The sequence below is a fragment of the Trichosurus vulpecula genome, chromosome 2, assembly GCF_011100635.1.
Source record: "Trichosurus vulpecula isolate mTriVul1 chromosome 2, mTriVul1.pri, whole genome shotgun sequence".
NCBI classification, from domain to species: Eukaryota; Metazoa; Chordata; class Mammalia; order Diprotodontia; family Phalangeridae; genus Trichosurus; species Trichosurus vulpecula.
In genome coordinates this window covers 63,948,537-63,963,427 of record NC_050574.1, presented here as the reverse complement: position 1 = coordinate 63,963,427, position 14,891 = coordinate 63,948,537, and the positions used below count along the sequence as shown (strand labels likewise).

At 46.1% G+C, this 14,891-nt stretch overlaps 1 protein-coding gene across 2 annotated transcripts in view; it reads right to left on the bottom strand.

Annotated features, from left to right (window-relative positions):
- PTPRU (protein tyrosine phosphatase receptor type U) overlaps positions 1 to 12,918 on the bottom strand; it is a gene marked incomplete at its 5' end in the record, with an annotated part of 79,167 nt that extends 66,249 nt beyond the window's left edge. For both annotated transcript variants that reach the window (XM_036744566.1, XM_036744567.1), the window contains 7 exon segments: positions 3,234 to 3,542; positions 4,667 to 4,960; positions 5,241 to 5,415; positions 5,661 to 5,776; positions 5,931 to 6,012; positions 6,495 to 6,766; positions 12,787 to 12,918. In XM_036744566.1, coding sequence (XP_036600461.1) covers positions 3,234 to 3,542; positions 4,667 to 4,960; positions 5,241 to 5,415; positions 5,661 to 5,776; positions 5,931 to 6,012; positions 6,495 to 6,766; positions 12,787 to 12,918 — 1,380 coding nt within the window.
- Between the last annotated feature and the right edge of the window lie 1,973 nt (positions 12,919 to 14,891).

The window sequence follows — 14,891 nt, the reverse complement described above, 5'->3', positions numbered from 1 at the left end:
GATGCACACATGTGCGTGTGTACATACATACTGTGAATATGTACATTTGTGCAGGTATATATGAACGTACTGTATAAATGTATTACATGGATGTATGCTGTGCAGAGGGTTACATACATGCGTATCTGTGTACATATGTGTACGTGTATTATAGGAGCTGCACTGTGTACATGTATTGCATTGCGTGCATGTGCCATGTAAATGTACGCATGTACATGTGTGTCTTGTGCAAGCATGTGTGTAAGCAGATATTTATATGGGGCACTTATACTCTGCATCTATTCATTTTATATGCAGTTGTGAGTATCTGTCCCACCTACTCTGGATTTATCTTGTGTGCACTGATTTATACATGTTCCCTCCCCCCATTAGAATGTGAGCACCTTGAGGGCAGAGACAAGTTTTTTTTTTTAATTTTCTTTCATATCCCCAGGGCTTACTTAGCACAGTGCCTGGAACATAGTAAGCACTTAATAAATTCTTACTGATGGAGTAATTGATTTGAGGCCAATCCTTTCAAAGGAAGGTTTATTGATGTCTTTTAGTTTTTATGTCATATTTCTTTATAGGATACATGACCATCTAAGAGGCCATATAGTAACCTAAAGACCATGGGATAATAAATAAGAGCTAATATTCCTACAGCATTTAAGGATTGCAAAGCACTTTACTTATTCAGCTATCATTTGACCCTCGCAACAATCCGGTGAGAGAGGAGCTATCATTAACCCTGCTTTTCAGATGAGGAAACTGAGGTCAAGACCTCTCTCAGGGACTTGCTCAGAATCTCATAGTCTGAGGCAGGATTGAAACTCAGGTTTTCAGAGTTCCACCCTTTTAGCCACCTCAACAAGGACCATGTACAATAAGACTGTGTGAGAATATAAAGACTCCATAACTCCAGAAGCCTAACAAGTACATTTGATTGCCTAAGGAGAAGGCCTGCTACAAAGCTCAGGAGCTCTTTATCCAGGGCCAATTCTCAAAATCATCATTCTTCTCTTTATTCCATGGCCATTTCCTCAACAGCCACACACCCACCCTCCACCCCAAGCCTCTGCCTCCCTCCCCTGGCTTTCCACAATCCAATCAATACTGCTATTGTTTTTGAAAGGGTATATCAATCTACCAACCCTATGGCAGGGCTCCACTCTCAGCATCCCTGTAACTTTCCAAACCAAAATACCCTTCCTTGGATAGTCTTTTGTGTGTGTGTGTGTGTGTGTGTGTGTGTGTGTGTGTGTGTGTATCTGCTCCTATTAGAATGTAAGCTCCTTGAAGGCAGGGACTGTCTCATTTTTGTATTTATATCATAGTATGCACTTAATAATTTTTATTTATTCATTTTAAACCTCAGTTTCCTCATCTGTAATAATATCTTCCCTTATACCTTAGAGACCTCAGTAGAGGGCTTTAAGCAAAGGCTGGAAAACTGTTAAATGGGTACGAGTGGAGGGGATGCTGTCCTGTTTTTGTCTTTGTATTCACGGAGGTCAGCACTGGGCTTGGCACAGAGTAGGACTTTGTAAATGCCAGCTGACTGTTTGATTATTTAGATCTGGGCTAGACTAGTGGCCTCTGAAGTCTTCCCTGATGCTGGAATTCTATGGTTCCCTCACACACCTAAACCATGGGGGACAATGAAGCAGGTTGGACTTAGACCCAAGGCACCTGTATTTTGAAGCCTGGCTTAGCTTACTTTGTTAGCGTTATGTGACAAGTCACAATCTCTCTGAGACTCAGTATCCCTCTTGGTAAAATAAAGACAATGATGCTTGTACCAATTAGTTGGCATAGCTGCCCTGAGGCACATGCCTAGTAAAACCTATAAAGCACTACCAAAATGTTGGCTTTTATGGTTTATCATTATGGTTATTGTCTGACCAACTGGACAGTAAGTTGCAAAAAGGCAGAGCAATGACCTTGTCTCCCATTCAATTCAATAAATGTAAAGTAAGCACCTACTGTATACACCCTAGTGTGCTAACTCTTGAGGAAACACAGACAAAAGTGAAACAGTCCTACCCTTGAGAAATGTGCTGGAGGGTGGCCAGCTCCTGGAAGTCAAAACACAACAACAACAACATACAGGAGTAAATGCAAAGCAATTGGCAGATGGAGCAGGCACAGATACCTGAAGTCTTCATGGAAGAGGTGGCACCTAGTCTGAGCCTTGAAGCAAGATAAGGATTCTAAGAGGCAGAGATGAGGAGGGGGTGTGTCCCGGGTATGGGGAAAGGATGATGCAAATGCACTGAAGCTAGAGATGAAAGGTCGAGGGCAGAGAACAACTAGTCTACTGTGAAGGTGGAGTTCTATGAAATAAATGGGAAAAGTAAGTGGGAGAACCTGCAATGCCGGGCTGAGAACTCCGTATTTTATCCTAGAGACAACTGGGAGCCATTGAAGATTCTTGGGCAAGGCAGTACTATGATTAGATGTGTGACTTCAGAAATTCAATAAATACACAATAATTTCAACAAATGTTTACTAAATGACCATTAAAGCGCTGTGTGGAGGATGGATTAGACAAGAAAGACCAGAATCAGCAAAGTCATTACAATAATCCAGATGACGGGTGATGAGCTAAGGTGGCTGTATGAATGGAGGAAAAGGGGTGCAAGTGTGTGGTATTGGCCCTTTTGAGATGTCAAACACGGTACTAGACACATATCAGGTCATTACTAAAGGCTTATTGATTGATTCACGGTAGATTTAGCAAAGAACTACAGTGACTTCTTTAAACTTTGAATCTCATTCAATAGCTAGTGTAATGTTTTGTAAACAGTAGGCACTTAATATGTCAGTATTAAGCATATCATTCAGTCCACAAGCTTCAGACACTCTGCTACATATTCCCAATCAATCCATAAACATTTATTACGTGCTTACTGTATGTATTCCAGGCACTGTGTTAAGCCCTGGAAATACAAAGAAAGGTAAATACATGTTTGCAGATGTAGGTTCGTTTAGAACTCAGTGCATATTAAGTACCTTGGAGAGTTACAAGAGAGCAAATGGACACACTCTTTGCCTCCTAGTCCTGGTGAGCTAGCTCTCAAATGTCCTGCTGCTGACCATTTTACTACTGAGTTCTAGCTCTTTGACCCATCCTCAACCACTGCCAGGCAGGCAGTCCTTGACCCAAGGCACTCATCAAACAAGACTTCCACCAATACTCTGGCGGCCCCCTTCATGTAGGACCAGGCCACTCAGAACCACGGGGGCCTTACCATCTTCGTCTGTCTGGAAGATGACCTCCTTGCCCTCTTTCCTTCCCTCAGGGTTGGCCAGGATGAGCCTCACATGGATGTTCCTGTAGGGCAGCAGGTTTTTGATGGTGTAGCGGTTGGTGCCCCGTTCCATCTTCACGCACTCCCGAAAAGTCTGGTTGTGGCTGCTGCCCACGGTGTAGCGGTAGCACAGGGACACAGTATAAGTGTGGCAGCGGGTGACATTATAGCCAAGGGGCTCCCACTGGAGGGTCAGTTGGCGAGACTGGATCTCAGAAAAGGCAAGACCCTTGGGAGCTCTCATGGGCTCTGGGGAACAAAGATGGGGCCAAAGGGCAGGGGGAAAGATGGGGAAGAATACAGGGAGAAAGGGGTGGGGGGAGAGAGAGAACTGATCAGCCAGAAGGAAATATAGGAAGGTACTGCCCTTAGATGCTGAGAAAGAACCACCACGAACACAGCACCACCCCAGGGTCAGATTAAGGTGGGGAAGGCCAGTCTGAATCACTTCAAAGGAATTCCATTTCTATCCTCTACAGCAGCCTCCACGGTCTCATGGAGAAGACCCTCTCAAAGGCCATACCAGCTGAGCCCCAAGCTCTGCCAGAACCAGCTGAGCCCCAAGCTCTGCCAGAACCAGCTGAGCTGGGAAGGCTTCAGATACAATTCTGAAGCCAATCACTGAGCAGTGACCCAGCTGAGGGCAGTTGATGCACATCACCAGAAACTTGGCCACCAGTAGACATTGGGGGAAAAGGGACTGACCCCAGCAACTTAAGAGGACCCTTTTCTCAGACAGAAAGTGATGGCGATCTGTGTCAGGGAATACCCCACTCAGGAAATCATGGGTCTTTCGAAATATTAGGGAAAATCTCATTAATTTCAAATACCAACAGTAACTGCTGAAAAAGTATCAACAAATGGAGGTCTCGTAGGGACCCACTTTAAGGAATAAATAAGACTATTTGTAATTAGCACATTAACAGTCTACAAGCAAATAGTACCTCTGATCTCTGCCACACTTTTCTTCCAAATGTGGCTTGGATAAAACTTGAATGCATTCTATACTTGGCATTATTTTTCAGTGTGTATCTTTTTTACCCCCTTTTCAAAGTGCTCTCACTTTCAAAATGCCACCTACCTACAAGGGTGACATATATTCAGGCCAGTAGGATACTTAAAAAGTTTTTCTCCTCAGTAGGTTAAGCATCCCCCCTACAATTTTGTTGAGCCTAAGTATCCACAGAGACAGCATAGCCCAGCAGAAAGGGCACTGGATTTGGAGTCACAAGGCTTGGGTTCAGATTTTACTTACTCCTTGTGAGACTTTGGGCAAATCATTCAATATCTCTGGGCCTAATTTCCTCAGACACAAATAGCTTCTACTAGATTGGGTCCAGGATGCACTCCTCTCCCTTTCCAGCACCACTCACCTGCACATTTGGTCCTGCTGATGAGCGCAGGGCCAGGCTTTCCAGTGCCCCCTTCACCAGGCCGGGTGAGCAACACGCTGATCTCATATTCAGTGTCGGGGTCCAGGTGCCACAGCTTGTAGGTCTGCATGCTGACCGCATGCACCTCTGCCCATGGGCCCCGAGACATACGGTATTCGATCTCCTTGCGCACAATGGGGCCATCACCAATGATGGAGTTGGTATTGAGCTGAATGATGAGGTAGGTGGAGCCAGCCCGGAGCAACTGGGGAGGTGCGATGGGTGTGGGGGGCTCTGGGGGACAGGAGGAGGTAGGCAGGAAAAGGCAGTGTGGGAGAAACCACAGCCACCTCTTGCCCATGTCTGGTACTCTAGAATCCCTAAGGGGATCGGGGGAGTGCAGGGGGACATAACCCAGAGAGGAACCAAGAAGATACCCTTTGACTCTGACTCCCTCCCCCAATCATACACTGACCCTAACCCACCCAGAGGCCACCCTCTAGGCCTGACTCTCCCAGATCCGTCAGTCTGACCTAGATCCCCCAGGTCTAATTCACCTCAGGGGTTCACTGACCCTTAACAATGAGCTCTGCAAAGTTGGAGACTCCTGCCCCTCGTGGGGCCTGGGACACACAGCGATAGAGGTCCTGTTCCCCCCGCCCGACTTCGGGCAGCTGGAATGTGGCCAGGAAGCGGCGGTGACTGATGTGCTTCACAGAGGCAGCAGGGACCATCAAACCACCCTGGCGCTAGGGGAGAAAGAGAGTAAGCCTGGTGACTACCCTGCCCGCCCAGAGCCCTGACCACCAGAAAGGAAGAGAATTTGCTGGGGGACCAGCCCACCAGGAATGAGGAGAGTGAACAGCCACTCTGGGAGGAGGAAGGAGAACCCAAGGAGCAGCCTGCTGCCTTGCCCGCCAAGGAAAGAAAGAACCAGATGGCCTATGGTGGGGGCAGAGTGATAAGGAGAAGGGCAATGAGAAAAGCCTCTCACCTGCAACAGAAACTGCTCTGCCTCCGAGGCCCGCCCAGCTGCCATGCACTGGAAGGTGGCATTCTGGCCTGCGTTGACCTCCACATCGCCCAGACGGGAGAAGTGAGGGGCCTTTGCTGGAGAGAGGGGACAGGGTCACAAGGCGGTGAAGATGGGGTATGTAGGCAGGATGGAAGAGCCAGGCTCCTCTCTGCCCCCCAGGGGGCAGTCCCCTCTACATCCCACCCTAGCAACCTCTCCAAGGAATGACGGACTCCCTGGAGGACTCACCACATGGGTAGCTGAAGAGCAGAATGTCATCTAGGCCTATGTAGCCTCGGCGGTCAGTGGAGATGATGGCCTCAAACAGCACCTGGGGAAGCAGGGACCCGAGCTCATGGTCTAGGCCTCTGCCCCTCCCCCAGCCCCACCATCGATCAATTAATCATCAAGCCCTTAGTAGGCATCTTCCATGTGCCAGGTACAGCTCTAGGTGCTAGAGATACAAGTGCAAAGAATGAAGCAATCCCTGCTAGCAAAGGGCTCCTTCCCCTCTCCCCAAAGCCTTCAGCTCCTCCTCCGACCACTATAAGCCACATGGGTTTTCATTTATCCACTTGACAAATGCTCAGGTGCACAGCACTGTATTGGGATTTGGGGGGTAGGAAATGCAAGTAAATGCTCCTTCCCTGAAGGAACTGAGGATCTCATACCTTGTGCCTCTGTCCCAGCCCTTCTACTTCCATGTCTACCCCAAACCCCTTCTGCCTGCCCTCTAACCCCAAGGGGCCACAGCCTGGCCATAGCCAGACCTCTAAGGCTTGCTCCCCAATTGAGCGCCCGTGGTCGGCTCACCTGGTACTCATTGGGCCAGAAAGTGCTGACCGCCAGCTCAGCCTGGTGCCACTGACGGCCATGAGAGCCAGACATGTTCCAGACGGCGCTGCCCAAGGGGCCTCCATTGACGCGCACATAGACTCCCAGGGTCCCAGGGCTGTGCCCATCCCGGCTGTAGAGGAAGTAGCTGAACTGTAAGCAGTGGGTGTCATTCTCACTCAGGCTCTGGAAGACCACGTGGGCTCGCTGACCAGCAGCATGCTGGGAAGAGTTGACCATCAGGTAAGAACCTAGAATGAGAAACATTCACAATTTGGGGATGGGGGAAGGGGGAGAAAACTAAGTCAATAAACAGAGTCGACAAACATTTATTAAGCACCTACTATGCACCAGGCACTGTGTTAAGCACTGGGGAGCTAAGAAGGCTTCAGGGAGACAGGGTTAGGGGGCCACAGAGGAGAAACAAAGAAGGTCTGGAGGAAGTCAGGGAAGAAGGAGTCAAGGGAAATGCTGACAGGATGAGACAGGAACCAGAGGATTCCTGTATATTTTGGCAATAAACCATCGGCTCTTAGATTTAAACTGGGAGAGATCTAAGAGATTGCTGGCATTTACGTACTAGCCAGCATTTCTATTCCACCTTAAGGCCTGCAAAGTGCATTATCTCATTTGTTTTGATCCTCATGGGCTTGTGAGATAGATGTTATGATTATCCCCATTTCATGAGCATGGAAACTGAGACTCAGAACTGCATGACTTGTCATGCAGATGGTAAGTCATTGAGGCAGGATTTGAACCCAGACCTTGTGAACCCCAAGGCCAGCCCTCTATCCACAGCTCCACCTAACTGGATCATCAAATCCAACCTCTCATTTCACAGATGAGAGAAACCAAGGCCCCGAGAGTTTCAGAGGCTAGCCATGGTCACACAGACTGTAAGTGCAGGCCTGGAATTCCAACCTCCATCTCTCCAGCACTTTTCCCAATGTATAGAGCTGTCCCTCACAATCCCAGCTATGCATATGAGCCTCTTCATCTTGAACCACCTGGAGCAGGTGATTTCTGCTCTAGCAAGGTCAGACTGAAGCAATCCTTCAGGGCTATGAGCTGGGGGTCCTAGTTCTCCTGGGGGATTAAAAGACAAGTCCTTCCTGGGGAGAGCCCAGAGAGACAGGTCCACCTCTCTGGGGTATGACCTTTACTGCTGAAATGGGGTCAACTAGGGAGGCCCCAACTGGGCCCGGGATAGGGGAAGTGATCTGAAGACAAGGAGCCATCGCTCCTTGGAGTGAGGCCAGAGGAGAGCAGGAGGTGATCAGTGGCTGAGGAAGCCACCCAGGAGGGAAGAGGCGAGTGGCAAGAGGCCAAAAGTCAGAGCTATCCCAGTTGACTCCTGGGCTTGGAAGACATCCAACAAAAACTCATTTTCATCTCAGCCCCTGTACCTCCAGAGTTCAGAGCTCCCCTGAGACACCCCTGGAAGGGAATTTCATTCATTCCTCCAAGGCAAGGACTACAGAGTCAGGAGGGAAGTGGGCAGGGCTTAGAGATTTTGATTTTTTTAAACAAACTTGTATTCTCTTTTTATGAACCCATTGACTTCCTTTCTACCATCCTAGCCCCTAACCCAGGAACCAGAACAGCCCTCTCCCCTTCTCTCCTCCTGTTCTTTTCCTCTCTATAAGAAACAGCCCTTCCTATCTCTGGCTCCTTCCCTTACTGATTCATCAGAGTCCTAGGCTCTAGCCCTGGTGTCATCAATGACCCCTTGCCTTCCCTTTCCATCCTGCTTTGATCTTCCTTGACTCTAGTCCCCAAAATACTAGGGAACACAGAGTCATGCTCTGACTTCCTCTAGCTATTCTAGGGGTATAACTTATCCTCCCAACAGGCTAGAATTCAGTGGTGGGGAACCTACGGCCTCCAGGCCACATGCGGCCCTCTCGGTCCTTAAGTGCAGCCCTTTGACTGAATCCAAACTTCACAGAACAAATCCCCTTAATAAAAGGACCTAGCCACTAGAACTCCTGGGGGGAGAATTTGGGCATCCCTAACCTTACCCCTAATGAGGATGGAAGAGGAAGAAGAAAAGTGGGATGTTAACAGGTTACCAGTGCCAGCCAAGATAAGTTCCAGTCTGGGAGGGGAAAGAAGCAGGAGCAGAAGGAAAGAGAGAAAGGAATTCCCAATAAAGAGATGAGAAAATGGTTTCCCCCACTTCCATGCAGGGTTGAGAAGCTATGAATGTTGAACATGCATATACTGTCACACTCAGTTAATCGGTTGGTTAGTTTTACTGAAGTGCTTTATACACACACATACACACACACACACACACACACACACACACACACTACACCCTTTCTTTTCTATCCCTTGTTACAAGGGATGGTTCCTTCAGTAGGGGAGAGGAGGGAGGTTTATATTTGGAAATCGTGGCAATGTGAAAACAAAAGATATCAAGAAAAAAATGTTAAAAGTAAAAAAAGAGGGCCCAAATTATTTTCAGAAGGAAGAAAAGGCTGCCTAATCAGATTCCAAGGCTCCACAATTGTGAGCTTCTGGGAAAAGGAGAAGGAGAGACAAGGAGAAGAGGAATAGGGGGAGAAAGCATTGCAGAAAGTTCTAAAATACAGTATGATGGAGCAGAAAAGACTCACAGACTAGGAATCAGAAGACCTGGGTTCTGTTCCCAACCATGCCACTGACTATGCTGGATGACCCTAGGCAACTCAATTGCCCCAATCTGGGTCATCTATTTAAATGAGGAAATTAGGCTAGTTACCCTCTGAGGGCATTTCCAGCTCTGAAGCTCTATGATGCTTTCTGACGTGCCTGGAAAGACATCTGAGGCTTGCTGCATGCAGTAAGCAAGTCTCTAAGGAAGTCAGAATTCAACAGGGCATCAGAGCCGAAGGATCTTGATAAGATGGAGGAAGCCTGAGGAGGGCAGCCAAGGATGGTGACAGACCTTGAGGCCATGCCACATGAGGATCCCTTAGAGGAACTAGGAATGGTTAGTCTGGAGAAAAGAAGGCTCAGGGTAGGCATGATATCTTTGTTCAGCTATCTAAAGGGCCAGCAGGTGGAAAGATTAGACTTGCTCTCCTTGGTTCTAGAGTGAAGAAACAATGTGTAGACGGTTCCAAGAGGCCAGTGTAGGCTTGATGTCGGGAAAACATTCGTCCCAACGAAAGCTGCCCCGAAGTGGATTGGGCCGCCCCAAGAGGAGGGGTGGGAGTGGTTCACCCTCCTTGCAGGTCTTCGGGCAGAGGCTGGATGACCACTTGTCAAGTATGCTATTCTGGGGATTCCTTTTGGCTATGGTTTGGAAAAAGATGGCCTCAGAGAAGGCTCATCAGCTCTCAGTTCTGTGATTCTGTGATATGACCACAGCATAACGGTGATGGCTGAACCCCAAACTTAGCCCTGGAGAGGTTGCTGAAGATTCTATCTCAGAACATGGAGAGACACAAGCAGGACTGGTCATCATACCCATTCTCCACCAAGGCCATCAAATTCTGATCAGACCTAGGCCTGAGTAGAACCTGGGATTGCATGATTCATCCTCTCAAGCTCAGAGGGCACCTGAAGGAAGAAATAGTGATGGCAACTCTATCCTTCCCTTCAAAAAGTGGGGGAGGCTGTCCTGAGGTCAGGCACACCATCTATGAAATAAATAAACAAAGGATTTATTAAGCACTTACTGTGGGCCAAGAACTGTGCTAAGTGCTAGAGATGCAAATGTTAGCAAGCAAAATAGTCCCTGAGCTCAAAGAACTTACATTCTAAGGGAGAAGATAACACATAAGGGCTATGAGTCCAGGCATTAGATGGGGGAGTAGGGATCAGAATTTGAGCAGAAAATGTTGTATGCTAGGGAGTTATAGAAGGAAGGAGAATCCTCAGGGAGAGGGGTGTTGGAGGCCCAAAAAAGAGAAGGAGCAGGGAAGACCATGTAGGAGTAAGAACAGCCACTGATGGAAACAGGGTTCATGGGCTTATGGACAGCTTGAAGACAATGAGGGAGGAAGAGGAGAGGTATGAGAAAAGTTCCCTGGCCCTGATCATCATCATGGGGCAAGACTAAGAAGGGAGTGGTAAACAATGAAGGGGACCAGGCATATAGAGCTGGAGAGGACCCTAAAGATCACCTAGCCCAAACCCCTCATGAGATAGATGAAGAAAATGAAGCTCAGAGAAAGAAAGTCCTTTGCTGTCACACAGGTAGTAAATATGTCTCCCATCTTCAGTGCTCTTTCCATCACACCACCTGCCTGTTGGGAAAGGTCCATGGAAGGGCAAAGGGAAGAAATGGAGGAGGCTCACAGGGGGACAGGAAGGAAGCAGAATCAGGCAAGGTTCCCAGCAGAACATTTGGGCTGAGATGAGGGGCAATCAGGGAAGATTTGCTGTGGGGCAGGGAAAGACCCAAAAAGGTTCCCACAGTGGAGAAACAAAGTGAGCTTACTCTGGGGCAAAGAAGGGAGGAGATTAGGAGGGGATCGCTGTGGGGTGGGAAGGAAGATTAGAGGAGGTTCAGTGCAGGACAGGGAAGAGGATCAGAGAAAAGGCGATGGAGCAAGGATGGGGAATCTGGGAAACTTCACTGTGGGACAGGAAAGGAAGAGGGTCAGGGAAAGCTCCAGGCAAGTGTAATGGGAGCCATTCTACCCACAGACAAATATCCTCTTCCTGCTGTCAGGGGGACCATGTGGGATTTCTCAGGGACTGGCTTTCGACCATATACAACTCATCACTGAGTTCAGTCCCATAATTCGCTGCTAAGCCAGAACTCTGAGCATGCTAAAGGGGTACCCTGAGCCTTAGCCCTTTTTCTTCCTTCTATTTTGTCTAGGCAAGCTAATGCCTTTTATGTCTTCATGACTTTGGTACAGGGCCTTGTGGAAACTCAAAAGGCCTAGAAGCCTTTTGGTCATAGTGGCAACATCTACCACTGGTAAGGTGGGAGAAATGGCATCCCCCTAGAACAGCAATCTCTGTCAGCAAGGGGCAAGTACTCGCACTGGGAAGTTTGACCACATCAAAAGAGAGCAGACGGAGTGAGATGGCACCAGGGGAGGAGGTGGCATGCATTGTCTAATGTAACATGGCTAATCAGAAGTCTTGTAAAACCTATTTATGTCCAAATGGGGCTGGAATGTTGACTCCCAGCTAACTGCACTGGCAGTAATAAGCAAGCTACAAAGTTCTGTTCTGGTCATTCTGTAATGTTTGCCAAGATTCTCCTTTGCTTATCATGGCTTCCTTAAATAGGAACAACTCTCCTATACTATACCAGATTCATGTTTGTACATTGAGCACCTCTTTTATTTTGTCCCTCTTGGAGGAAACTTTAGACTAGACCCAAAATAGAATTGTGCCCAGATTAACCAGGGTAAGGGGTGATAAGGCAATGAATGTGAGAGTGGGGAATGCAGTTTCCTGAAGAGGAAGTCAGGCTCGCCTAGCGATAACCTGATACTACACAGCTTCATGTTTACGTTACAGGGCAGATATCCTGAGCCTTTATGAATCTCAGTAGTGTTTGCATCTAACTTCTACGTTAGATAAGAAAGGAAGAGGGTCAGGGAAGGTTCAGTGTTGAGAGAAAGTAAGAGAAGGCTCACTATAGGGCAGGGAAGAGGGGAGAGCAGAAAATGACTCACCTCAGTGCTGAGAAATAATCGAACTAGTCTGGATTTCGCTTTTGAATTATGTGAGAAAAATGACTACATTGCCTACATTCTTTGACTGAATAACCCACCCCCCTCCCAGGTATATACCTCATGAAAGTCAAAGAAAGAAAAAACGTTCCCATATATGCCAATATATTAATAACAAAGCTTTTTAGGGTAGTAAAGAACTGAAAACAAAGTGGTGGTCCACTGATTGGGCTGAACCAATGGTGACATATGAATGTAATAAAATTCTGAGAAACATGAAAAGATTTGTATGAACTAGTACAGAAAAATAAGCAGAATCATGAGAACAATGTACAACAACAACAAAACATAAATGAGGAATACACCAAAAGGAATCATACTGTGAATAACAGAAAAACCAGTAAAGATCCCAGGGAAGAGACAACAAAAGATAAATCCTCTCCCATGACAGAGAGATGAAAGACAACTAGGAGAGATACTGTAGACATTGTGAGACAAGGTTTTTGTATATGTTTTTTTGCTTCATTGTTTTTCTTTGTCACAAAAAGAAGGTTCAATCTGGAGGTAGAGGTGAGATATAACTGACATAAAGACATAAGGCATCAATAAAGCATTTTTTTAAAGAAAGGAAGAAAAAGGCTCACCATGAGGCAGGTCTGGTGGGAACCGGGGTCCAGCATCATTGCGTACTTGCTCCCACTGGAAATCATCATACTGGGCCTGACTATATTCACATGGTGCCACTGGGTCTCCATCCTCATCGAAAGAGCAGCCAGCTGGTGGAACAGGAAAGCTAATTTATCTCAAATCCATCCTGGGGTCATCCTCTAGCTTACTGCTAGGACAAATTACTGGATTACTCCAAGGTAGCTCCTACATCACGTCCCACCCAAGAGATCTACAGAAACCAAGCATAACCTCCACTTTTAGAAAATCATGTGGGTGATCAGATTGGGGAAAGGGGCACTGAGGGAGGGGAGGTTAAAGAAAGTTGGGGATAACATCCGGGCTGCTGTACTGGAGTCCCCACCCCTGGACTAAAACCACAGAACATCTTGTGTTTCCTAATTCAGGAGCCAATCCACCCACAGTGTATAATCTGATGTGGACACGCACACACACTCAACACATACCACACACTTAACTAGAGATATAAAATCTTCATGTTTGAGGCTATTTAGAGAACTCTAGGAGGGAAGCATCAAAATGTTTGCATCACTTATGTGTTTTAGCACAATAGCATTGAATCATGCTATCTCAGAGTCGGAAGGGACGTCAGAGGTGACCTAGTCAGTCCAGCCAAAACCTGCAAGGAATCTCTCCAACAAATCTCATTTATTCATTCAATTCAAGAAACATTTGTTGAGAACCTAAGAGTGCTAGGCATTGTTCTAGATGCTAAGGATGCAAAGACAAAAGAATAAAACTATCCCTGCCCTCAAGGAGCTTACATTGTAGGAGCAAGATTGAAAGGTATAGAAATAAGTAAATGCAAAATAAAGTCGTACGATGTAATTTCACAAGGAAGGACACACTAATTACAATGGGAATTGGGAAAGAGTGGGAAAGACCTCATGCAAAAGGCAGCACCTATAATATGATAAAAAGAAGAAAGAGAAAGAGAGAGAGAGAGAGAGAGAGAGAGAGAGAGAGAGAGACAGGAAGAAAGAGAGAGAGAAAGGAAGAAAGGAAGAGAGAAAGAAAAAAAGAAAGAAAGAAGGAAAGAAAGAAAAAGAAAGAAAGAAAGAAAGAAAGAAAGAAGGAAGGAAAGAAAGAAAGAAAGGACGGAAGGAAGGAAGAGCGAAAGAAAGAAAGAAAAAGAAAGAAAGAAAGAAAGAAAGAAAGAAAGAGAGAGAGAGAGAAAGAAAGAAAGAAAGAAAGAAAGAAAGAAAGAAAGAAAGAAAGAAAGAAAGAAAAAGGAAGGAAGGAAAGAAGAAAGCTAGGAATTTACAAGGCAGAGGTGAGAAGAAAGTACATTCCAAGCATGCAAAGGCACAGAGTTGGGAGATAACATTTCATTATGGGAAACAGGTAACTGGGAAGTTTGACTAGAATGGAGAGTATAGGACGAGGAGTAATATGAAATAAGATTTTTTTCTGATATTAACATACACAAAATGACTGGTTACCAATGTGGAGGTCATTTTTGAATCAGTTGCCTATATAAAGCCAGATCGATGACTTATTGGTTCAAGATCAGTACCAATTAGAAGGTATAAAAATGAGAAGCTATGGAGTACAACTGAAGCAACTCCAACCTGTTCTAGTTCAGCAAGCTGTTGATCCCCTAAAATGGGAAATGGATTAAGAGATACGGACACAGATTACTGCCATTTCCTAAGAAAGTTAATCATCACAATATGGAGACCAAAAGAGCCTCAAAAACCCTCATCCAGAAAGACACTTGATCATCTTGCTAAGAATGAGATATGACAGCCAAGGGTGACCTTGTTTTAGAATAATAAATTCTTTTGTAAAATCTTAGTTTTATAGAAAGGATTATAAGCAGTCTTCCTGCATTGAACTGTAAAAAGCAGTTTAAAAAAAAAAAGGAAAAACACATTTACAGAAAGGTGAGAAGAGCCCAATTAAGATAGGTCACATTGAAGACATTTTAAGTATGAAACTGGATGGAGAACAATGAACAGGTCAAAGAAAGGCTAAGATCTGTAAAAAAAAAAATGTCTATACCAAACTCTATTTCTCTATCAATGACAGTGGAGGTACCACCTTTGTATTCGAACATCAT